Raw genomic sequence first — 27946 nt, 5'->3', positions numbered from 1 at the left:
TGGAGCGGCGGCGGTCCGGCCGCTCCTTGTGCTGGTGTGTGTTGTGGTGAGTGTTGTGGGCGGCCCCGGGTGCTGGTGTTGGGCGGCCCCGGGCGGCGGTGCTGGGCGGGCCAGGCAGGGGGCGCGGCATGGGGCGTGCCCAGGCGGCCAGCGGGCCCGCGGCCGGCCCCGCGGGGCGCCAGCCTCCCGCAGGGGGCAGGTAGGCATTGCCCCGCTGCTGCCCCCGTGCCGGCACCCCCCTTGGCACTGGTGGCCCCACGAGCCACCACGTGCCCAACTGTGGCAGCGCCCAACGCCCGGGCATGGCCGCCCCCCGAGGGGCGTGGCTCCCCTGCGCACTATCACAGGGACATTAGCACGACAGCATGGCGGCCGACGGAGGCTCGGACATCATGCCAGACCTTTCACACCTCACCGAGGAGGAGCGTGCCATCATAGAGGGGGTAATGCTCCGTCATAAGCTGGAGGAGGAGCACGAAAAAGAGATGGTCAGGTGGGTCCTCCTACAAGCTAAACACACACACACACACACACACACACACACACACACACACACACACACACACACACACACACCAGTCCTAATTTAAACCCTTCACTCAAATGATTTTTTTTATCCAGACAGTTTTCTTCATTTTAAGGGAGACTTCGAATCTGAAGGACTGACTAAATTTTCCATCATGAGTTGAATTATATCGTGTGCAAGTGTTACGACTGAACTAATACATACGTCATCGGATTCAAGGTGTTAATAGGTTATACTTCACACAACAGCTGCACTGACTTGACCCAACAACACTGGTATATCTGTGATTGCCACTAACCCATTAATGTACATTATATACGGTATCCTTATTCCTCATCTCATCCTTGCCACACTCTTAAAACACACACACACACACACACACACACACACATTTTGCAAACTGCAGCATTAATAAACATCCTACATTAACACATTATCCTATCTTCACACAGCTCTGCTTATACTGAGAGGTACACATTCTACACAACTAACACATAGTCATACACATACAGAACTACCATATACAGTACTACACACACACGTACATACACAGCTGCCATAAACACATACATAGCTACCACAAACACATACACAACTATCACATACTTGTACTACTACAACATACACATATACAACTATCGCAGCTGTACTGGTATACTTTATCAAACGAAGAAAAAAAATCACACCTGCCTGAAACCTGCCCAACACCTGTCCAGTACACTTGCCCAACACACCTCATCAACACCTGCTCAACAAACCTGCCTCAAACACTTGTCCAACACATCTGCCCAACACCTGCCCAACACACATGCTCAACATTGCCCAACATTTGCCTAACACACTTGTCTCAAACACTTGCCCAGCACACCTGCCTAATACACCTGTCTCAAACACTTGCCAACACACCTGCCCACTCACCTGCCCAACACACCTGCCCCGCATTCCTACTTCAAGCACTTCCCAACACACCTGCCTCACACACCTATCCAGCACCTGCTCAATACACCTGCCCAACATACCTGCCCCACACCTCTACCCAACACACCTGCCCGACAACGTACAGCACTCCTCACTGCCCTAACACCTGTAGAATACACCTGCTCATTGCACGGTAATCCCAAAGCAAAAGCAACAACAACAACAACTACTACTACTACTACTACTACTACTACTACTACCACTACTACTACTACTACTACTACACCACTACAATTACTACAATAACAACAACAACTACTACTCCTACTGCTAGTACTATTACCAATACTCCAGCAACAACAGCAACTACTGCTACTACGAACATCAACAACAACACATACAGTACTATAACATAAACACAGAACTTCCACACAGAAATGGGCAAGTACTGTATACTGCAACCACACACACATAATTTGAGAGAGAGAGAGAGAGAGAGAGAGAGAGAGAGAGCGCAACGACAATCATACATAACCATCACATATATACATTACAACCACACTCATGTACACATCAGACACACGCATACATAGCTACCACTTATATACAACTTCTACACAAATGCACAGTTACCACATACACAACTATTAAACACATACTAAACTAGTACATGCAAAAACAACTACTATACACACGTAGACAACTATTACACACACACACACACACATACACACACACACACACACACACACACAAGCACACGCACACGCAACAGCTACATACGTAACTTACTTTGAATAACATATACACAACTACCACACTCATACTACCACATACATACACAAATACCACATGCATACAAAAAGCACATAATGTACATACAAACGTTCATATATACATACATACACAAAACTGCTAAAGTGTATGCAAACACTATTACCACATACACATAGACATCTACTGTATACATAATTATACTACCCCCAACACACACGCAGCTGCAACATACATATACTTCTACCAAAAACTTATACAGAACTACCGCACATATATAACCACCCACACATTCACAAATACCACATAAACAAAAAACACATTGTACATACATACATACATACATACATACATACGGGACATACATACATATGCAAAACTACCATGTATGCATACACTACTACCACATCCATATCTACTGTATACATATACTACCACACACACACACACACACACACACACACACACACACACACACACACACACACACACACACACAACTGCTACCGTACATGCATACATTACTACCACATAAACAGCTACAACATTCATATACTAGCTCTCTCTCTCTCTCTCTCTCTCTCTCTCTCTCTCTCTCTCTCTCTCTCTCTCTCTCTCTCTCTCTCTCTCTCTCTCTCTCTCTCTCTCTCTCTTTCTCTCACACACACACACACACACACACAGCTGCTACATACATATACTACTACCAAAAATACATACGAGTACACAACTACCACACATATTCTACCACGCACGCATGCAAAAATGCTACATACTGTACATACAGAACACACATATACGTACACGTACGGTGACTGAATCGATAGTGGGGTGGCTTGCAGTCCTAATGAACCCAGGTTCAAATCCCGACAGGGGCAGGGAACAGTTTAAAGTTGTGAATTTCATAAAGCAGACCTAACTAATCTATCAGAAGACCCACCAACATGTAAAAATACCCCTGCTAATGCCAATATACCAGTCCTGTGTAAGACAGCCCTTGCATGTATTCAATATGGACGGTGGGTGTTAGCCATTGAGCTCTATAATATGAAGATGCTACCTCCGCAGCTAGCGTGTAACTTTGGCCGACACATTGAAAAACCTGCACTCGTCGCCTCCACACTTGTGCCCCCACTGATCAGAACCACATTTGTAATTACAGCAACAGTTACAGCTGTGCCATAAACTTTCTCAGACAGCACATTTGCACTGACAGCTGCATATGCACCTGCTATTACCACTTGTCAGTACCTCACACCTGAATTTATACGCTCAGTCGTCATATCTCTTGCGAATACACCTGACTTATATACTATCTTTTTCTCCTTCTCTCATGCAACACCCTATCCGTATTACAGTACATATATATATATATATATATATATATATATATAACTAGGATCTATGGACATGTAGCTATACAAACAGCTATATTCACACACACACACACACACACACACACACACACACACACACACACACACACACACACACGCACGCACGCACGCGCGCGCGCACCTTTCTCTGTTCATCATCTTTAACCCTGTGAAGTTATTTTTCTTGCATTCTTGCTGATGCCAGGCGATTTTTATTCAGATTACAAAAACAGTCTAGTAATGGTAAGGATAATGAAGGTCCGTCTAAGCAGCATAAAACTGGTGAAAGTTATCACTAGAATATCGTTTTCGGGCTGAAATGGTTAAACTTGTTCCGTGACAAGTAGTCAAGCAGGTGGACAGTTTTATGTGCACGCTATAGATGATTCACTTTAACTTGGCGGAGTTTTTCACCCACGTAGCTCAGTGGCAAGAAAATGTTAACTTCTACGACTCTACATCCTTTCCATTGCAGTTTTTTCATGGCCAGCACGAAATTTTGTTGCTAAACTCGTGTTACGGCTCTATATTCAAGATGGAGAAAAGGCAAATTAGGCCAAGACGAACAGAGTACAGCGCCTGCATTTTGTACATATAACAGTTCCATAGTCTCACTCTGACACCAAACTAGTACTTACACCTCTTCTTGTAACTGTACCCACATCGTGCTTAACCCCTTCAATAGGATGGCGTAAATTATACTTTGTTCCTGCTACTTCATGATGCCCTATGTCTCTACGGTCTCAGATGACACCGTACTCATTTAGTGTACAGAGCCTATGGTGAGACTCTGCTACCTATATAGCCTCTCATGACACCCTACTGACCTATATAGCCCTTCATGACACCGTACTTTTTTATATTATAGCCTCTTCTGAGACCTTACTGACCTATATAGCCCCTCACGACATCCTGCTGACCTATATGGCCTCTCAAGACACTCTACTGACCTTTGTAGTCTCTCATGACACTGTTCTGTCCTATACAGGCTCCCATGACACCTACTGACATTTATAGTCTCTCACGACACCCTCCTGGCCTATACAGCCCCACAAGGCACCTTACTGACCTAAATGGCCCCTCGTGACACCCTGTTGACCTATGTAGCCTCATGATTCCCTACTATGTAGCCTCAGGAAACACAGTACTTACCTAAGCAACCTTACAGGACACCCTGCCGATGATGAGAGAATATTTCTAACCTTTCTGTATCATTGCTGACTACACTCTGTCATGTGGGATGCGGGTAATCACATCTAGCTTAACATGTACAGGTATTCCCTAAATGACTGACAACAATTGAGGGCTTCCTTACACTTTTACTCACTCACATTACATTTTTACTCACTTACATTAAATTATATGGTCGTTTTTGCTCACGGGAATAGCCTCCTAACTGGCACACTTTTCCTGGGATAGGCTTCCATGTTTCACATGTCAGGACACTTATCTACACAGCCTTCGGTGGATATCCTGTTAACTTCTCACGATACCGTTTTATATACCGGTAGCCATTCATGAGAATCTATTGATATTTATGGCCCCTTGTGAGTTATGACACTAGACAGTCTTTCTTGGGACTTTACTCTCGGATTCCGAAACACCATCTTAGCTGTACGGTATATTCTTATGATGAAACCTCACTGATCTAAGTAGCCTGTCAAACTACCCTGCAATATAGCATCTCATGACATTCTACGGATCTTTATGATCTCTGTGACACTATAGATTGGGCTTCATGATACCCTACCATGTAATCTCACGACACCCTACTTCAAGGCCTCTCATGATACCTCAGGGGCTCTCATGACACTACATACAGGCACCGCCTCATGACACCCTACTTCAAAGGTTATGACACTTTCATGACATTATCTGAAGGTATCTCATGACATTACCTGAAAGTATCTCATACACTATTTGAGGGCACTTTGTGACACCCAACTTAAGGCTTATCATTACACCCTACTTCAAGACCTATCATGACACCCTACTTCAAGGCCTTTCATGACACTCTATTTTTAGGTTTCCCATGACACCCTACTTCACAGATTCTCTTGACACCCTATTTGAAGAACTTTCATGATATCCTACTTCAAGACCTCCCAGGACACCCTACTTCAAGGACTCTCATGACACCATGCTTCAAGAATTCTCGCGACACCCCACTTCAAGGACTCTCATGAAATCCTTCTTCGAGGACTCTCATGACACCCTACTTCAGGGACTCATGACACCCTGCTTCAAGGATTCTCTTGACATCCCACTTCAAGGCATCTCATGACACCCTACTTCAAGGACTCTCATGTCACCCTACTTCAAGGACTCTCATGTCACCTTACTTCAAGGACTCTCATGTCAACCAAATTCAAGTCATCTCATGACTCCCTCCTTCAAGGACTTTCATGTCATCCTTCTCCAAAGATTCTCATGACACTTTAGGGCCTCTCATGACACCCTGCTTCAAGGTCTCTCATGACAGCCTACTTCATGGATTTTCACGACACTTCAAGGACTCTCATGGCACCCTACGTCAAGGACTCTCATAACACCAACTTCAAAGATTCTCATGACACTTCAAGGCCTCTCATGACACCCTATTTCAGGGCCTCTCGTCAGATTCTGCTGATCATCAAAACCTCCACGACACACCTATTTGGTTTTTCATGACACTCTAACGATCATTATAGTTCCTATCTCCCGCTGCTATTTAGCCTGTTATGACACTCTACTATACAGTTGTCCACGATACCCTACTGTATAGCCGCGCATGATGCCATTTGCACACTCATAATGCCTTTCACAACTTTATGACACTTGTAACTTCATAACATTTGATACTTCATGACACCACTTTCAAACTCATAACATCCTTTACAACTGCATAACATTTGCTATATTATGACATAATTCACAACTTCATGACAACGTTTGCAACGTTTTGGCACTGTTCCGTCTCATGAGAATGAACTTTCATGAATAAAAGTACCGGTATTTCAAAACTTAATGACAAAACAATGTCTCATTATACACTAAATTATTCGTAGCAGTCTATAGAGCAGAATGACACTCTTTACAACATCTCTGTCAGTTCTAATTAGGTCCACAGCAGAACCAGAGTTTCTCGCAGACAGTAATAGCCAAAATGTACCCATATTCATGGTGGCGAAAGACGAATTGCGAAGAGGCGTCTGTAGGAAGTAATGTATGGGAAGGTGGAAGTGTTGTATTAGGTGTGTTTGTTCGTGTCAGAATCTGTTTACGTCGTCGGTAGTACCCACAGGGTACAAACCTAGGCAGACATATGCAAGAACATACTACCAGCACCCATTTCAAATGTCTGTCACGTTTGAGTTACACTCTCAGACTTGGGGCTCACGCCTCACGAGATTAACATGGTACCACCACGCAGATCGTGTATAACCTAATCATGATAACATTAAAATTTTCACAGTACCCTTTATACTGGGAACCATTTAGATACTCCTAACACCCTCCACAACATCTTTTATATGCACCGTTTACTACCTTGTGACACTTGTTTTCAGTCTCATGTTTCCTTTCATTCATTAACAAAAAAAAAAAAAAAGTCTTAGAGTTTGAGGGATAATCTACGGTCATCTCTCACTTTGCATCAGTTCCTCATTTCGGCAGTTCAAAATGAATTCAGACTAGTATGTATTCCGAATCGACTGCTTTAAATGTGTTGCACATCAGTGATTTCTTCCCATATGAAATAAAGTATCTTCGGCTAACATTTTCATGACTGCTGTGTTACGTAGCTCACACTGCGAGGGATTGCACCAGGTGATTTTAACCACCTGAAAGAAATTGTCAGCGATGAAAAAGGTTAACACAAACTTAACGAGGGATTATAAAACTAACAAGGCAGTAAAGTCCGTATTTACTTCATGATGAATATCCAGAGCATCATGATGTGCACAAAATACAGTAGTGAATTGTATGCATGCATGAATATATATATATATATATATATATATATATATATATATATATATATATATATATATATATATATATATATATGTACAGTACGTATGAATGTACATATAAGTATTTTTACTTATTATATTATGCCTGATACTTCACAGGTATTCTAAAACATTTTCCCAGTTTTTTATAACTTGCTTTATCCATGCTTCATAATAATTCACATATGATAAAAGAACTTACACTAAGAGCTGTTAGTGGCGATGTGGTTAACCAGTAAGCATATTCGAGAACTATATACTGCAGGTGCACCGTATCCTGATCACGAATTCAACACAGAACAAAGGTTACTGCTCGGACTGAAATATAGCACTCATTATAAGAAGTAAATCAATAGAGAATACGTGTATAATAAAGCATGGTAGTAAATAAAAAGTTATAAATCAATATAAGAAAAATAAATATAGGCAAAAATGGGTATAAGTATATACTCTATGGATTATATTCTCTCTCTCTCTCTCTCTCTCTCTCTCACACACACACACACACACACACACACACACAGAAGAATTCAAGAAGATACACATACTCATCACACACAGACTGAAACTTACCGGCAAGAATGCACACACACACACACACACACACACACACACACACACACACACACACACACACACACACACAGAGGAGTACATACATGATTGTATGGCTTCAGTGTGGGGAGCTGAGCCTGCAGTGTGTTGGGGTTCTGGCCCAGCGTACTGGAGGAAGAGGAGAGGAGAGGGGAGGGGAGGAAGGGATGGAGGGAGGCAAATAGATAGATAGATATGTAGACAGACAGAAATAGATAGACAGACAGACAGGCAGACAGACAGATACATAGTAGAGAGAGAGAGAGAGAGAGAGAGAGAGAGAGAGAGAGAGGCCTATAGCCCTATAACGAGGTTCTCTGTTGAAGTAAACCTAATTAAACTAGCCTAAATATTTCACCAACATGTGTGAGAAAACTTAAGAAAAGGTTATGACTCTCACTCGCCCACCACTCTCCCCGAGGTAAGGGTAATTGGGAAAACGAGAAAAAACTGAGAAAACTACGTAAATGGAACGACAGAAGACGAACCACAATTATCTAACAATTCTGACACACACACACACACACACACACACACACACACACACACACACACACACACACAATCGCAGAATGATGTTATATTCAGAGGGTTACTTCACAGTCGTCTGCGTTCGTGTTGACCAGGAAATAAAACATTCATTTGGTCTTGGTCTAAGGTACTGAAGCAGTCATCGGTACGAAATTCAGATATATTTACTTCGTGCACAAATGACGGCTTCTTGCTGCAAATTCAACTGTTCTTATGCGAGGATATTAATATAATTTTTCCTCTCTATTAGTATTGTATATGTTACCTTTGGAGTTTCATTACATTACCGTACTTCTGTCGCAGTGTCACTGTATAATTTGGATAAATGTTCATACCTGACGTCGTCGAATTTATTAAAAATTGTAAGTACTTGGATGATATATATATTTTCAGATTTTTGTTGTTTACTTCAACAATTATTTCATCAAGTTCCTCGTTCGACTATAATAAAAAGAGCTCCTCTGTTGTATATATATTTTGCTGTTTACATTAGTTTTTGAAAACATCCTTTGGTTAAACCCTGAACTCTGTCAAAGATGGCTGGCCCCGAGCTGGATTGTTCAGCTTAACCCATCACTGTAATAGCACATGTATACTTTTAGTTTATTCTTGCTATCTCCAGATGATGTAATACGGCTTCGAGAGTCTTCGAACTGTATGGGTCTGATATAGCCTTCATGTACCTTTTCACTACAACATATCCCCACCTAGGTTGAATAAAACCATCTGGCGGTGGCATGATGGAAGTGAAAAATAAGTTGTCGGACTGAAGGAATTACGAGCGACGCCAAGAACTATGGAGATTTATGACAGGTGATAGACTATTTTCACCTGTTTTACTCGTCCACACCCTTTTCGTAGTTTTTTCCCCTCTGATTCGTCTAGAAATTTCTATCATTCCTCTCCTGACATAAGAGATTTCCAGGTCTATAAAAAGAAAAAGAAAAAACTCCTTGCACAGACTTCAAGTTATAATTATGTACAAAAGTTTTCCATTATAATTTACTGATCACCCTATTCCTATATATATTTTTGGTCCTCTGCTGAGTTTCTTCACAGTAAACTGTTTACCACCAATGCCAGGTAGGCTAACTGCTTTTGTTAGTATCAGGCTCCATTAATCCCTCAAGGTTGCTTCAGTCTTGCTCATGTTGAATTTTTGGAATCCCAAATGTTTTATTCAGAGAGGTGGGGTTAACCAACTCTCTCTCTCTCTCTCTCTCTCTCTGACGCCAAATCCCAGGGCCCTTCCAAGGTACCTATCACAAGAATATCTCCTAGCCTAGTGGTATAGTGGTTAGAACGCCCCAGTCCGAATGCCGGCCTTGACACGTGCGTAGGTTCGATCCCCAAGAGGCGACTGGAGGCTTATCGATCGCGTAATGCCATCAAGGGGAGTAGACTGTCACCTTCCCTTCAATATTGAGGACAACGTTAATCTAATGTGGGGCTGGCTTTTTGTATCTTATTTTTATTTTTTCATAATCTCTCATCACTCATCTTTATTCCCTTCTTGCCACTCCAAGCCGCCTTCCCCCATGTACAGGCTATAAAGATTTTTTCGGCACCCTTACCGCATAATACATTATGCCACACCACACGAGACATTCTGAATCAACTGAAATACGGTAAATTACATGGTTGGTATCCCTGGCCCTGTGTTGCTGGCGTGTGTTAATTCGTCTGCTAATGGTGAAATCCAGTGGGAGGAGAGAGGTACAGGGGTACCAACCACACCACGTATTCACGGCGTTTGTAACAATGATCTTTGCGAAGGGTATCAAAGCAAGGGGTGCCGAAAATTTTTTGAGAGGGTGTACTTCTTCACATTTTATCTCCATTCTCTCTCTCTCTCTCTCTCTCTCTCTCTCTCTCTCCATGAACTTCACTTTTTTGCACCGGGCCTGTGTTAGTTAGCCCTTCAATCCGAGGACTTTCTTGCGTTCATTCTTGCTACCTCCAAAGATTTTATGTCAGTGACAGGGCTAATGATGGTTACAGGTATATCTAACATTAATAACATACAAGGCAGTACTTAAGCGTAATGTGCAAAACAGATCGCTAAGGACTAGGCGCTTGGGTCTCCTAAGTTGACGCGATGCCGGGCCTCAGTCTCGTAAGTCATAGGTAACAGGCGCGCGCGCGCGCACACACGCACGCACACGCGCGCGCGCACACACACACACACACACACACACACACACACACACACACACACACACACACACTCCATCTCTATCTATCTATCTGTATGTCTGTCTGTCGGTCTATCTATCTACCTGTCTATCTTCCTCCTGCAGAGATCTCATTACTGCCATAACCTACTCACCTTCATATCTTCATTACTGCATTAGGTGCTCCTGTCACTTTCCCGCCTTGCTGCATCCTCTCCCCTTCTCCATCACCCATCCTGCCATCCATACTAAATGCACTTCACAGATACCTGAATTCCCTCACACATTCCACCTGTGGACCATTAATCATATAATCATAAGTAGTCGCTGATATAAGTCATATGTTGGCATGTTCACATCCTTTGGTTTATATTCAGTGTGGCACCTCCATTTTCACAGGTACCACTCTTGTTACAGACAGCCCTTCCCAATTCGTACTTGGCTAGCTTGGAGAAGTTTATTCTGGCTATCACTGTCACCCGAGGAGGTCTAGTCATGCAGTGAACCCAACATGGAATGATACAGAATAGAGACAGTGTCTCTCAAATATCATGATTTTGTTCTGCCTCACATTCACACTGAAATAGACGCTCACACACACTTCCAGATCCACTGTGGAGTCGGTGGTCCATATGTTGGCAGGTTCAACTAGCTGCTGGAAGAACCCAAGTTTGAATCTCGGAGCAGTCAGACTCTTGGTCATAGTTTGACTTTTCCTTGTGCCTCTTCAGTCAGTTGTGCAGTTGGGGGCCTCGATGTAACAGCGACTGCCTCTGGTCATTTTATTAGGGGGAGAATGAGACAGCCTAAATGACTCGAACAGTCGATATGTATTACTTCTAAGCCTGCTTTTCTTCTAATCCATTAACAAATCTGTGCATTGCATCATTTACAAACAGAAGTGCAGATCATTTCAATCTCCATTTCCTAATTTCACGTTAACCATCTCTCTATTATCCATTCCCTGGCCCCCAACCCCAAGTGACTCCATCCAGAGGCTACATGCTGAATAGTGAGACAGATGATCATACACATCACTGTTTCAGCTTTACCTTCATACACAATTCCTCGCTAAATTATTCCTCTGCTTCAACTCCACTCATTATACTCATCATTGCATGCAGGATCCGAGGACGCATTCTCTGCTAAGTACAATTGTTTGACGTGAGCTGATATAGAATTGAATATCAGATTAATATTTCTCGTTCAATCTTTGCGTTTCTTGTGTGTTGGTATCTGTTGAAGAATGTATAAAAGATGTAGCTGTTGCGCTATTTATTTTTCATACTATATGTGAATGAAGTACTCTAACGTACGTGTATTCTCGTTTCGTGTACGTCTACACTGTTAACAGCTATGGGGCAACATTAAAGAAATACGAATGCATTACCGTAACACTCCAAATATTTAATTTTCCCCAACTGTGTGTGTGTGTGTGTGTGTGTGTGTATGTGTGTGTGTGTGTGTGTGTCTTATCAGCTGATCCCAAAGTTATTAGAACCTTATCGACCCACAAGACTGTAATCAGCGTTAAGCATACAAAGGGAAGCATACATCCGGGATGAGGAGAGAGAGAGAGAAACACACATGGTACACACGATCAAAAAAGTATCGCGCAGGAGGGGTACGATGATATCTGAAATGATCAATACAGCTTGTGTAGTCCCTGGAAAATAATTATCTGAATATGCCTTCAATAACAATATCAACCATAAATTGTCATATGAAACATATCTATGACGTACTTATGTAAGCACGTTTGACAACATGGGGGACAATAATCAAACATTTCCAGAGTCCATCGTCCGTGGCGTCAAATTGTTTCGGGCCAAATGTGCGCCGATACTTTTTTGATCGTGTGTAAATATTTAATTACTGTAGCGGCTTTCTAGCACACATCTGACATATAAACACCAATGAAAAGCGGAAATAAACACACGATGGTCACGTTTTTCGAAAAGATTGTAAATGGACAGTTAGGGCAACGGAATGGAAAGCCATAGATGGAGAGCGAGGAGGAGGCAGGCAGAGAACAGGACCGTGGAATGAAATACGTAAGGTGGGTTGGTCCAGAGGAGACCAATATCCGACAGGTCTGAGTGAAGAAAGCTGAGAAAGGTCTTACCCCGTAGTGGAGTGACATGACAAATATGATGATGATGGTGGTGGTGATGGTAAAATACACACACACACACACACACACACACACACACACACTGACCTAAAAACTCACTGGCGCACACAAACATACATGCCCAACTACGCACTCACAGCCACACAACACAAACATTAATAACACTTGTTTGTAGTTCCTCTCATGACAGATGTCTAGTCACTCAGGACAGGTGCAGGGCAGGTGGGATTGAGGGGTAAGTGTGCTGGTGCAGGTTTGGACAGGTGAGTGAATTGGGCAAGTGCGTTGAGTTAGACAGGTGTGGTGGATTGGACAAGTGTGGAGCGGTTGGACAGATGTGATGGGCCGGTTGGACAGGTGTGTGGGGCTGGACAGGTGTGATGGATTGGGCAGGTGTGGTGGGCTGGACAGGACAAGTGTGGTGAGTTGTACAGGGCAGATGTTGTGGGTGGGACAGGACGGGACAGGACAGGTGTGTGGTTGGAGAGGTGTGGTGGGTTGGACAGGGGAAGTGTGGTGCGTGAAACAGGACAGGTGTGTGGAGCGGACAGTCTGGACAGGTGTGGCGAGTTGGACCCTGTGATGCGTAGGACAAGTGTCGTGGATGGAACGGGTGTAGAGAAATGAAGATGTTGACACTTTGGAGACGAATATTTTGTTGCTAAGTGTCGCATTATCGTATTGTTTAAAACCGAGAGTGCAAAGGTGTGGACAAAGCGCCCATTTTTTACGATAATTTCTGAAGCATATGATGATGATGATGACGATGATGATGATGATGAAGATGATAGAACAAGTCTGACATTTCTGTACCGTTGCTGACCACACTCTGAAATGTATAATGCAGGCGAATCACATCGACTAATTAAAGGTGTTCCATAAATGACTTTCACTAATAAGGGGCTTGGTTACACTTCAGCGTACTCAGTATCAATAATACAATACCAACAGAAACATAGGGTGGGCTGGACAGGTATAAGAGGCGAGGTAAATGCCCTGGTTCCATATTGCAAACTCTTGAGCTTAAGTTGTGTGTACGATTCCATGCTCGTACTTTTGCCATCACTTAAAGCAACCATACACTTAATAACCAAACCACAGTGAGCATTGAAAAAAAAAAAAAAGGAACTAAATATATAAAAAAGAAAACTTTTCATACGAGTACATTGATATGGAAACTTATTTATCTTACCAGCTGATTAGGATCCTTAGTTATGAGGTAGTAATGAGTCTCCTTGGTTACCAGTCAAATCCACCCTTCAGTCTAACAATGCTTGGCCATCAACCGAGCTGATCGAGGTTAGGCAACTTTGTCAGGATAGAGCAAATACAGTACAGCATGGAGCAGCACTTTCACTAAGGTGTAAATCTTAACTATCATATTCTTGCTACCACCACACTATTTTTCAGCTACATCAAGACCTGTCGTCCTAAAAGGGCAAAAGACGAGACATACCGTAATAGTTTTATTCTTGCTAACAGCAGACGAATTTAATCAGCTTAACTGCAACTTCTCGTCTCACAAGAGTTAAAGTGATAATCCACTGAATATAACCGATCCTCCCTGCCCATTATCTTTTCACACGAATAAGTTTTGTGCCTAGCTATCGTCTCAAAGGAAGATGAATCACAGTCTTTCACGTAGTTCTGATCTGGTGATAAAATTCATCATCACCATCATCACCATCATCATCATCATCATTATCATCACCGTTGGCAGCCATGGTAATCTCACTACTGTTTGCAATCGATTAACCTCTTCATTACGATCTTATTTTTTTTTAAACTATCGAACTGACAGTTTTATGCAAGCAAGGAAAGATGCCTAGTACTGAACAGGTAAATGAAGGCTGCATCTAACCTCTTCAGCTCAACAGATTTTCCTTAAACTGAATAAAATCGTCTAGCATTCACAAGAACAAAGCTAAAAAAAAAAAAGGCTAATGGAAAACATATTAGCCGATAATCTGGGCCATCCTACCCTTGCAGACTTATGGTTCCCTTCCCTTTATTTGGTTATATACCTGTCTCGTCCTGTGGCACCTCCGCCAACCTTTACACATTACACAGCTATGACATCATTCTTATCGGCAGTACTACGTCAGTTTCCTCCGTTTTCATTCCACAGTTTAAGTGTTGTGACCTTTGTAGGCTCTTGACTTCTGAAGTTGTATTAAAAAGAATCCTAATTAATTTCTGCGATGAAGTCGCAACAGCAGGGAATTATTGGCGCATATCACCTGATTTAGCCGTATTTTTTCACTTATTACTCACTCTAGTTTGGTTGTGAAGTGTTTGGTACCCTTATGACCAAAGATAAAAGCACAAACAACGTCTAATACACACCTTATCCTCAGGAAACTACGAATACAGTACCCGATCTGTGGTAATATATATATATATATATATATATATATATATATATATATATATATATGTATGTATGTATGTATATAATACCAGTAATATATCTACATATCCTTGAAAAGAGAAACTATGATATTATTGAACATTGGCTGTTTCATCACATTACACCATTTTACTACCACAATTGTACCTTTCATTTATCAGAGACTACAGCTGCACAAACTACCTGTCTAAGTTGGCGCATTCATTAACGTTTTTGAAAATTTAAAGGTAATATGCTGCTTGTATATGTACGTTGACAAAGACCATTATACTGAGTCGTGAAGCTTATTTCTAGCCCTCCTTTCAGATACTGTATATATTCTGATTAGTTACTAAGGCCGGTGTTCCTGACAGACTTGGATTTAATAACTTAAGCACTGTAGAATTATTCGTGCTTTGACTCTTACTTATGGTACATTAATCTAGACTGAATATAAATTTCTTGAGAATATCAACTACTGAAAGAAAATTTGCCATTCCACGTTGTATAAAAACTTTATCGCCACCATTTTTCAGTTACATTGCGGTTTTTTTTTTTTTAATACATTAGGCAATATCTTTACCTTCGTTACCTTTCGATTGCCTATCTATTTGTTTCCTAACGACATGAGGTCTGTGATTTGTCTTTCGTTCTTTGATTGATCATTTGTCATCGAATGAAGAAATAAGTAAAAGGAAATGTTGAATACCGAGTATCTTAATCCTTTGTTAGTTTGAACGTATTTCAGTTGTTCATACGGTCTGATTGTTACCAACCAAGAGCGAATGTGAGCACACACACACACACACACACACACACACACACACCGCTCGCTGGTGCAGTGGTAACGTTCTTGCTTGCCAACTGGTGGACGGGAGTTCGCGCCTCGCTCAGGTTGCGAAAAGTTTCACTGACGAAGTGGGTGGTTACTGTCCCCCTGGAGCAAGGGGACGGGTGTGTGCGTGTGTGAAGGTCACAGCCTTGCCCTTAGATCGGACTATATGAGCTCTCAGCTCCCTTCCGGGAGGGTAAAAGCTGACGATCACGACCATCAAGTGATCCTGACCGACCCGGTGAATTACACACACACACACACACACACACACACAATTTACATACTGAAAGTGTATCGCACACCGATAGTTCATCTTCAAATGAACAGGTCTTGATATTGGCTCTTTTCTGCTAATTTTTTCTTGAAAGGGACACCTTTTTGCAGTCCTTCAATCTTTATTTTTTTTTTTAAACAGAAAAATTAATTTTGATGATCGCTCTGTCGCAGTATAACTGGTGAGGTGTAGGCTACCGTAGTCCAGTTCATACAGGTGATATATAGTTCATCATCGTTTACGACGCCTCGACTTCATGATGATAGGATTCTCCTCTTGGAGTAGCCTGTTACTTTGCACGTCATGGTTTAAAGTCAAGAGGTGGCCAGAGTTTTTTTTTTTTTTCTTCTTCTTCTTTCAAATAAATGCTGTTACTTTGTCCATCTTTATCAGTAACCAAACGAATAAAATCAAATGAAGAAGTCGATAAGTATCAAGCTAAGTGAACAATTACCTCCCTCATGGCAAAGACAACCCTTGTATTCTTTTCCAGAAAATGCCAGACGACATTATTTTGTCTGAGAGTGTTAATACTGTCACCATTAGTAATACCGATGTGTAACACTGTTGCAATGCCCGCAGGCGGAAGCAGGATGAGGTGCGGGTTCTGGAGGACACAATACGCCTGCGCTCTGAGGTGCAGCGAAAAAAGGGCCTCGAGCTGGACGCCACCTGCCAGATCTGCCTCAAGACCAAGTTCGCGGACGGCGTGGGTCACATCTGCAACTACTGTAGTGTTCGCTGCTGCGCCCGATGTGGTGGCAAGGTCTCCCTCAGGTCAAACAAGGTCAGAGCAAAACATTATGATACGATATATGATGTATACTGCTTGCTTAGGTCAGACCAAGTCAGAGCAAATACAAGTCCTGCTTTATTTATATATATATATATATATATATATATATATATATATATATATATATATATATATATATACAGGGTGTAACGCGACGTATGACAAAAACTTACACCAATGATCTATCATGTAATTCTGAGTATATTTTGTTCTATAAACATATGCTCTCTGCGATCCCATTTCAGTACCCAGCATTCGGCTGTTTTGTGTAGAAGCTCGTCTCTTGCATGTGCCATTGGGTGAGAGCTTCGGAGGGCGACGGGAGACGAGTATTATTAGCTTATGCTGTACTATACATAAAAATCCCATATCCTATCAGTACACACGAGTTTTAAGAAACTTTACGTAGTCTATTGATTCTTTAACATCAAGTCATGCATTCATGCAGTTCTTTTGCACATATCGCCTGTAATTAAGGATTAAATTCAAATTTTATGGCTTGCAAGGAAGTCGGGAGGGAGGGAGGACAGGCTGGTGTGTTGTTGCCAGTTATGTAATATTTGGTTTGTAGGATGTTGCTACCAGCATTATCATAACACCCACAGCTCATTCAGTGAAAGAACATTACCGTACTGAGTGACTGGCATCACTTTAAGTCAGGAGTAATATTATTATTCATAAAAAATTTTCTGCTGCAAGTAAACGTGGCACCTTTTTTTTCATATGCTGACGTGAGAACAGTGATACAGGATTGCCAATGTAACGACTATGTTGCTAGACCTATTTTCTTGCTTCTCCTTGCGGCACTAACATCTGGCAACATGATATCTAGCTACATTATGGATATTTTTGCCATTTTTAGGTGATATTCTAGAGATTTTATCGTATTTTCTAGCGATGTTTTGCAGTGTTTATTATCTAGCGACATTCTAGCAAGTCTTCAGGACTAAACTAGCGAGACTGATGATAAGGACTTGGCAACCCTGCGTCCACTGTCATTTGAACGGGAACATTTGCAGAGGAGAGACATACTTTAAATACTGTTCTCTGCGTTCTGTTGTTCACCGGGTTCAGCTTCACGTGTTCATGAAACAGCATGCCACGTACGTACAGCAATGAAGAATATGCAGATATCGTGTATTTTTTTACGGATTCTGCGATGATGTGCTGCAAAGAGGAACATACTGTAGGTGGAGATACCCAATGGCGCCACGTTTACTTGCAGCAGAAAAATTGTGATTAATAACATTCTTCCTGACTTAAAGTGAGGCTAATCTCCCTTTGGAATAACGTTTTTTTCACTAAATGAGCTGTGGGTGTTATGATAATGCTAGTAGCAACATCCTACAAACCAAATATTACATAACTGGCAACAACACATCAGCCTGTCCTCCCTCCCTCCCTCCCTACTCCCTTGCAAGCCATAAAATTTGAATTTAATCCTTAATTACAGTAGATATGTGCAAAAGAATTGCATGAATGCATGACGATGTTAAAGAATCAATAAACTACGTAAAGTTTCTTCTTAAAACTCGTGTGTACTGATAGGAAATGGGATTTTTATGTATAGTACAGTATAAGCTAATAATACTCGTCTCCCGTCGCCCTGCGAAGCTCTCACCCAATGGCACATGCAAGAGACGAGCTTCTACACAAAACAGCCGAATGCTGGGTACTGAACTGGGATCGCAGAGAGCATATGTTTATAGAACAAAATATACTCAGAATTACATGATAGATCATTGGTGTAAGTTTTTGTCATACGTCGCGTTACACCCTGTATATATAAATATATATATATATATATATATATATATATATATATATATATATATATATATATATATATATATATATGGGGGGGAGTTGGTGGGTGGGTGGGTGTAACTGGTAGTTCTTTATTCCATTCACTTCAATGTCTCTCTCTCCTATTATTCTCATAGTGTCCCCTTCATCAGCACTTGGCCACGTTTTAAATATTCGAAACCTCTGACAGGATCGTGGTAATCTTGATAAATGCTGTGCTTTGTGATACGGCGGCCTGTCAAAAAAAAAAAAAAAAAAAATCAAGGGCAGCTATGTTTTCATCTCTCTCTCTCTCTCTCTCTCTCTCTCTCTCAATATGAAGGGGGTGAGAGTTTGCAGTTTCAGACTGATCTGCACTGAAAGAGCATACTTGATTCGCAGGCTACGTATGAAAGGCTGTTTATTTATAAAGATAACCTAACATATAAGTTAAATATTACAAGTCACGCCGGCATGTTCGAGGCAAAACAGACAACGTAATATAAATCGATGACAAGCTTTACATCCATTTCTGACAAAATTAGAATAGAGAAATAAATATAGAACCACGGTCGAGCTCTAAAATAGTACCTAGGTTCCGTAAAAGGGGACAGGGAGATAAGGAAATACGATGATATATTACATAAGTGACATGATGGTGCCGAATATAGGTGAGAACAGAGGGCTTGTAAAAGATGAACTGATACAAAAGTGAACGACACAAAATATATGCTTAAATGACATGAACATGGCTGTGCATTAATATAACTTTGCATGCACACTGACAGATAGATAAACTTGTAATTCGATGAAATACAAATATGCGGTAAATGCGTAAGCATTCACACTCAACAGACCGAATAAAAGTACTACATTTATGGGAAAAATAATATATATATATATATATATATATATATATATATATATATATATATATATATATATATATATATATATATATATATATATATATATATATATATATATATATATACTGTATATACACACACACACACACACAGCATAAACAAACACTGATGATAGAAGACAGGAAAAACGAAAAATAACAAGTGAACCCCCCCAATAAAAAGAAAAAAAAATACAAACAGGGAGAGTGGCAATGATTCGAAAAATAAGAAGAAAAATAACAGGGATATTAAAACAAGACGACACGAAAAAGTGAGAAACGAAAACTAGCACGAAAACGTAAACAAGAAATATAGGATGGACGAAATATAACAAGGACACGAATACTAACGAGGAAAATAACATGGACACGAAAAATTCTGAGACAGGAGACGATTAATAAGACGAAAATCACCGATGTTAACTCTTACGTTGTAATTAACACAAATTATTCAAATTTCGAACAAATTTACATAGCGGAGACAATAATTCCTTGTTGCTATCAATTATAAACTGCTTGGAAAAACTCTGTACTTATGAGAGAGAGAGAGAGAGAGAGAGAGAGAGCTTTCACTATGATGGAGTCCTTGATATCTTATTCTTGCTATCTCCGGACGATTTTATTCAGCCCAGGAGCCTTACTGAATAAGAGGAGTTATGTATAGCCTTCATTACTCCCTTCTCTGCTGGAAGGGTCTCCTAAGCTGAAGAAAATCGTCTGGTAGTAACAAGAACAAAAGCAAAAATGCATCATAGCAGTGAAGCGGCTAGGGACCTGAGAGAGAGAGAAAAAAAAAAAGAATACACGAACCTTCGGGATGAGTAAATAGTAACTACTCGCAAAACCCCTTCAGAACTATGATCCCTTATTTTTATCAGTGCTACCTCCGGACAATTTTATTCCTTCGTAGTGAAGAGGTAAAAAACTGTTTTCCATGACACGAGTAGCATATTTTAAAAATCTTGTTCTTTCCATCGCCTGTCGATTTCATTTGGCCTTGGAGAGACGACCTGGTAAAGGTTAGGTTAAGGTAGGACAGTATACAGGGTCCTGATTCTTTCACCCTTGCCCTTAGTAAATGTAAGTCGCAACAATCTTTGTAGCACTCCATGGGTTTTATCTTTGATAACTGGGAGGAAGACATTATATACAGTATAAATGGTTGTTGTCGTGGCCCCAGACTCGTCTGACCATGAACCCGGTGGACTACAGGCTGAAGCCGTCCACCTGCAGTTCACCATCCTCCTTTCGAGAGACAGAAGGAGCTGAGAGATATTTGTATAATCAAGCACCAATGCATGATACCTCACAGTATACAATTACTTCGGTGGAATGATTACAGTATATAATGCAACAGGAATTTTCTACTGTATCTTCATTGGGGAGAATATTGATAACAGTGTAGGTTACGTCTCGAGAAATATTAATACGACTGCATGTTACAGGACAGGAATATTTAAAAAACTCTGTACCTTTTACAACAATAAATATTTCAATTCAATTCAATTAAAAAATCCCTAGGTATCAGAACACACTTGAGGTATAACTCCTGACACCCGTACGCGCCAACAGTATAAACAAATCAATAAGTGAGGCTACAGAGATGCAAAAATCCAATATTGACAGAGCCACAAGCAGACAGCCAATGAAAACAGGACAGCGCATGAAAGAGCTTTAGGGGAAAGAAAACTAGAGCAGGCAGGCAAACATCGTACAGCAGGCAGCGCACCCCGGCAACCCATGACGTCACTCAATATTGACTGGCCGGGGGAGAGAGGAGCTTCCCGACGTCACGCCAGCTTCAGGAGAACTCGGATCTCATGCTACTTCGGCTCCCTTGTGCCCTACCCACCATCTCGGCAACAGTTTTGACCTCCACATGTCCCTCGGCTTTATGCTTCACTAAATTATTTCATTCAATGACTGTGAAAGTAGATACAGCAAATTTTTGGCTAATGTTATCCGAAATGTCCTCTTGCTACTGATTACCATATGAAAGAACTAGGGCATTAGTATTCCCAGCGTTAGTGGAAATATACTCAGCTGATTGGTACGGACAAAAGGGCAAAGATCACAGTGTGTTACAAGACTAAAGATATTTGACAATTATATTAATTTATGGCTTTATGAGAGTCATCACTGCATATATTACATTTAAGCAATTTGGTGATAAAACCACTCTTATGGTATGGTTTCCTTGACTCGCACTGTATATAGATAGCCGTCATTTGGCTGTACAAGAATGCTCCAGAAAGTGGGACAAGACAGTTTTTATGCGTGTAGCTGTTTGAGCTGGTCTGTGTGTATTGATGTGTCCGAGCATTTTCCACTGCGTGTGTATGTGTCCATCTGTATGTGTGACCTACTTGGGATGCCTGTGTGGGTGCCCATGTATGTTTATCTGTGTGTGTGTGTGTGTGTGTGTGTGTGTGTGTGTGTGTGTGTGTGTGTGTGTGTGTGTGTGTGTGTGTGTGTGTGTGTGTGTGTGTGTGTGTGTGTGTGTCATATAACTGGGAAGCCTTATAACCAACACATCTCCAGAATGCGCTTAAACCCTATATAAAAGGTTGTGGTGGTAGTGGTAGTGGTTGAGGCTAAAATGTCGGTGGTGGTTGTGGTAATGGTGATTTATAGGGCTGGGTGTTGTGGTAGTAGTGGCGGTTGTGGTAATTTTTTGTTGTGGTTGTTATGGTGTTGGTGATGTGTCAGTAGTAGTGGTAGTAGGGTGTAGCTGAGGTACTAGTGATGGTTTTGATAATGCTTGTGGTTGATGTTATTATGGTTATGGTTCTGGTGTCGCTGTGGTAGTGGTGGTAGTTGTGGTGATGGTGGTAAATGTCATGGTTATGGTAGTGGTTATTGATGTGATGGTGGTGGGTAATCATGTGATGGTTGTGCCTCATGGATATTGTTGTACTTTTTTTTTTTTTTTGGTGGTGGTGGTGGTGGTGGTTGTGATCTGGCAGAGATGTTTGTAAAGGTAATGGTGGTGTCTGTAGCTGATGATGGAGATAGCCGTAGTGGTAATGGTGGTGGTGATGGTTGTTAGTGATGGTTGTTACTGGTAATGGTTGTTGGTGATGATGATTGGTGGTGGTGATAACTGTTGGTGATGGTTGTTTTTGGTAACTGTTGTTTGTGGTGATGGTTGTTGGAGATGCGTGTACTGGTGGTGGTGGTGGTTGTCGGTGATGCTTGTAATGGTAATGATGATGGTGGGGGTGGGGGTGATTGTAGATGGATATGCTAATGGTAGTGATGGTGGTGGTGGTTGCTGATTGGGATGCTTGTAGTGGCAATGGTGTTGATGATGGCTGTGGTGATGATGGTAGGTGCTACTGGTAGTAACTGTGGTTGGAGATGCTGGTGGCGGTGGTGGTAATGGTGGTGGTTGTAATTCTAGTTGTTGGTAGTGATGGTGGCGATGGCTGGTGGAGATGTTAATGGTGGTGGTCGGAGTTGTTGTTGCTGGTATAAATGCTTGTAATAGTAGTGGTGGTGGTGGTGGTGGTGGTGGTGGTGGTACTGGTAATGATATGGTGGCTCGTGGTGGTGGAGATGACAGTGGTGGCAACGGTGGTATTAGTGGTTGGTGGTCGAGACGTGTGTAGTGGTTTAACCCCTTTAACAAGGTGACGTCTTTTACATCTCATCCTCGCTGTCTCCACAAGATTTTACTCCAATTTGGGGGCAGGCACTTCTCGAAATGGAGGGCTTAGACAGCGCCTCTCTTTGCCCCTTCTCTATTATGGAACTCGGCTAACATTAATCGTCTCAGCAAGAATAAATTACAAAAGACATAATCGCAGTGATATGTTAAATGATATCGACGTTCGGGTTGCTTTAGTACAAGTAGCCTTTCTTTTCTTCAGTACGAGGCCTTTCTTAAGCTGAGTAAATTCGTCCGGAAATTGCAATGAATAAAAACATTGCGTGCACGTAACATGAATGAAAAAATCGTACTAAAAGGGTTATTAAGGCAGACCAGTAGTTTGGGAAGGCAGCTGTGGTTATGGCAATGGAGGTAATTGTGGGTTGTATCTGGTGGTGGTAACTGTGGTAGTTAAGATGGTAATGGTAATGGCAGATGTCAAAAGGGAATGGTAACGTAGGATGACATGGTATAATTGTCCTGATGATGATTTTTGTGGGGTGTGTGTGGTAGTGGTGGTTAAGATGGTATGGTGGTGCTGCTGATGATGGTAGTTGTGGCTGTGGTGGTAGCTAACGTAATGACGGCAGTAGTGGTACCGTAACTGTGATGAGGATGTGGTGGCGGTGACTGGTAGCTGTAAAGACCATGTGGTACCATCGACTGAGGTGGTGCACGTCCGTCCTGATGATAATGGTTATTGTGGTTGGTTGTGTATGGTAGTGATAGTTAAGTATTATTGCTGTATTCGACTCTGACCATACACTAGCTGGTCTGTTCCCTGAGGCCAAGAAGTTTTCGTGGACCGCAAACAGATGGAGACGACAGTGGTAGTTGTGTGTGTGTGTGTGTGTGTGTGTGTGTGTGTGTGTGTGTGTGTGTGTGTGTGTGTGTGTGTGTTAGGGATGGCTGAGGGAGGGAGGGGTGCTTGTGACACTGTAATGGTGTGGCGGGTGGTTGGAACTAGAAGGGAGGGAGGGGGGGGAAAGGAGGGGGGGGAAAGGAGAGAGGGAGGATGGGGGAAAGGAGGGAAGAAGAAAATAAGGATAGGGAGAGAGAGAGAGGCGCAGGGATGAAGGGAGAGGACAGAGGGAAAGAGGAAGGGAGGGAGGGGGGTTGGGATGAAGGGGGAAAGGGGGAGGAAGGGAGAGAGGAAAGGAGGGAAGGAATAGAATCATGAGACTAGGAGGGAGAAATGGGAGATCACGAGAGAGAGAGAGAGAGAGAGAGAGAGAGAGAGGAGGGAAGGAATAGAATCATGAAACTAGGAGGGAGAAATGGGAGATCACGAGAGAGAGAGAGAGCATTGGGAGGTAGGGGGATTGGAACGGGAGGCAAGGAGGGAGAGGGAGAGACGGGTATCATGTGGGAGGCAGAGAGGGAAGGAAGAAGGGATGGAGGGAGTGAGGGAAGGAGGAAGGGACGGAGGCAGTGAAAAGGACTGTGAAAGAAAGAGGGAGGGAATGAAATCAGGAGGAAGGGACGGAGGCAGTGAAAAGGACTGTGAAAGAAAGAGGGAGGGAATGAAATCAGGAGGGAGGGAAAATAATCGTGAAGGGAGGACGGGATCGTACGAGAGGGAGGGAGGGAGGCAGGGAAGGGTATCAGGATAATGGCAGGGAGACAGGGTGCAAAGGACGGGGGGAGGCAAAGAGAGAAGAAGAAAACGAGGTGGAGGAAAAGGAAGGAAGGAACGAACTTGGAAGAGGAGAAAGAAAAAGGGAAGGAGGAAAGCAGGTTGATGGAAATAAGGAGGGGAGAGAGAAATGCAGGGTGGAAAGACGGAAGGAAGGGGAAGAAAGGAAAGTTTGTTGGGAGGGAGACCGTGATGAAAGGCAGAAGGGAACGAAAAGGGAGGAGGAGGTTTACTGTGAGGAAAGAAAGAAAACAACTACGGTGGCTGAAGGTAGTGAGGAACACAGGGTGGGCAGAAAGGAGGGAGGAGAAGGAAGAAAGACAGGGAGAGAAAAGGAGAAGGAAAATAGGAGGAAAGAAGGGAGAAGGTAAAAGGATGAAGGGAGTGAGGAAAGCTAGGTGGAAGGAAGGATGAAAGGGAGTGAGATAGGAGTAGAGTGATAAAAGAATAAAACGGAACGGGAGAAATGGATATAAGACGGGGTGGAGAGGGAGACAGATAGTGGATAAGATACAGACGAGTGAGATGAGGTGAGGTAGGGTAAGGAAGGAGATAATGGCGGCAGTATAGGTAAGGTAAGGTAAGGCAATGTACAGTATGTGAGGTGAGGTGAGGTATGGTAGGCAAGGGGTCAGAGGGGTAAATCAGGAGAAAGCAATGGAAGTAGGTACAGTAATGGAGCAGAGGAAGCAGGGTGAGGAGGGTTACGGCAGGGTGAGACAAAGGGAGACTGGTGATAAGAGACAAGTTTAGGCGGCAAGGAAAGGCACAGAGGTTAGGAAGTACGGAAGCAGGGAGTTACAAAGAAAGGCAAACAGGTTGGTTATGACAGGAGAAGGCAGAGGTTTGGTAGACCGTGGAAGGGAGACAGGGATCTACAGAGAGAAGCAGATAAGTTGGTGGTGACAGGGGAAGGCAGAGGAGTTAGGAAGTGGGGAGGCAGGGAGTTACAGAGGTTGGTAGATAGGTTGACTGTGACAGGAGGTGGGACAGGTTCAGCAGCAGGGAGTCAGGGAGTTAAAAAGTGAGGCAGTTAGGTTGCTGGTGACAGGGGGTAGGCGAAGGTTATGTAGGAGGGAGGCCAGGGTCGCCGGCAGGCAAGGGAGGTGGTAGTGCCGGGGGTCAGAGAGGTTTAGTGAGAGGGAGGCTGGTAGTGACAGAGAGAGGTGGAAAGGTTAAGTAAGGGGTAGGCTGGGGGTGGCAGGGGAGGCAAGGAGATTGGTGGCGACAGAGGGAAACAGGTTATGCAGGAGAGAGGCTGGTGGGAACAGGGAGAGACAAGAGGCAAGGAGACGGATGGAAGGGAGAAGCAGGATGGCTAGGATGGCAGGGATGCTAGCTGATGCCGGGTGAGGCTGGGGTAGCAGGGTGAGGTAAGGATGCTGGGAGTGGCAGGGATGCAGGAAAAGCAGGGTGAAGTAGGTATGGTGGACTGACAGGGTGAGGTAGGGATACTGGGATGGTAGGGTGAGGAAGGGATACTAGGGTGGTTGGGTGAGGTAGGGATGCTGGGGTGGTTGGGTGAAGTAGGTATGCTGCGGAGGTAAGATGAGGAAGGATGCTGGGGTGACAGGGTGAGATAGGATCTGGGGGTGGCAGGGTGAGGTAGGGATGCTGGAGGCGGCAGGGTGAGGCAGGGATACTGGGGTGGTATGGTGAGACACGGATGCTGGGATGGTAGGGTGAGGCAGGGATGCTGGGATGGGGGGGTGAGGCAGGGTGAGCAGGGAGACAGTTTATGTATGACGTGGCGGGGTGCCGGGTGGGATGGCGCCACGGTGTCTGTCTGTCGCGGCCACCAGGCAGGCAGGCAGGCTGGTGGGTAGGAAGGCTGGTGGACAGGCAGTTAAGCTGGTGGGTAGGCAGGCTGGTGTGTTTAAGAGTATATAGGCAAACTAGTGGGTAGGCAGGCTGGTGCGTATGCAGGCTGGCTGGTGGGTAGGCAGGCGGATAAACAGGCTGTTGGGTAGACAGACAGGCTGTTAGGCAGGCAGGCAGATAGGCAGGAAAGAAGATACACAGAAAATGAGAAAGGCAGACGACAAGAGGTTGCACAGGAAGACAGAAAAGCAGGCATTCAGGCACGGAGGCAGGTAAATCGGAACCAGACTGGCACTTAGGCAAGAAAGAATGACGACAGACAGACAGGCAGGTAAAGATATAATAAACTAGATAGGGACAATAACAGAGAGATATTAAGCAGACAGGCAGGCAAGCAGGACGACACACAACTAAAGAGATACTCGGGTTGGCCCACAATGATAGACAAATATAGCTCCATGCATTTAGGGAGGCAAATAAAATGGATGGCAAACAACTGAAGAGATAATGAGGTAGACACACACACACACACACACACACACACACAAGGTGTCAGGCAACGAGGAGAGCAAGCAAAAGAAAACTTGTTTGTACAAAGAGATATTGGGCAACTGAAAAGTAAATAGACTAACTGACATATAAGCTGGCTAATATGCAGACAACAAACAACATAAACAACCCACGAAAGAAGGGTAAGCGATTGAACATGGGAAGTGGGGGGGTGAAAGCAATCAAACGACATACATGCTGGGAGACAGATACTCTCTACATACATAAAGGCGGGAAAACAATGCTGGGGACTGGACAATAGGTAAATGATGGTGCAGACTAA

At 43.0% G+C, this 27946-nt stretch overlaps 1 protein-coding gene across 3 annotated transcripts in view; it reads left to right on the top strand.

The window, feature by feature from the left end:
- Positions 1 to 313: 313 nt before the first annotated feature.
- Rim (Rab3 interacting molecule) overlaps positions 314 to 27946 on the top strand; it is a 180041-nt gene continuing 152408 nt past the window's right edge. For all 3 annotated transcript variants that reach the window (XM_080284281.1, XM_080284282.1, XM_080284280.1), the window contains exons 1-2: positions 314 to 493; positions 17100 to 17304. In XM_080284281.1, the coding sequence (XP_080140407.1) occupies positions 366 to 493; positions 17100 to 17304 (333 nt within the window). In that variant the 5' untranslated portion in view covers positions 314 to 365. The remainder of the gene's footprint in view (positions 494 to 17099; positions 17305 to 27946) is intronic.

The sequence above is a fragment of the Coenobita brevimanus genome, chromosome 101 (assembly GCF_032717465.1).
Source record: "Coenobita brevimanus isolate Jiangsu-jjx chromosome 101, ASM3271746v2, whole genome shotgun sequence".
Lineage (NCBI taxonomy): Eukaryota > Metazoa > Arthropoda > Malacostraca > Decapoda > Coenobitidae > Coenobita > Coenobita brevimanus.
This window is presented reverse-complemented; position numbering and strand designations above follow the sequence as displayed.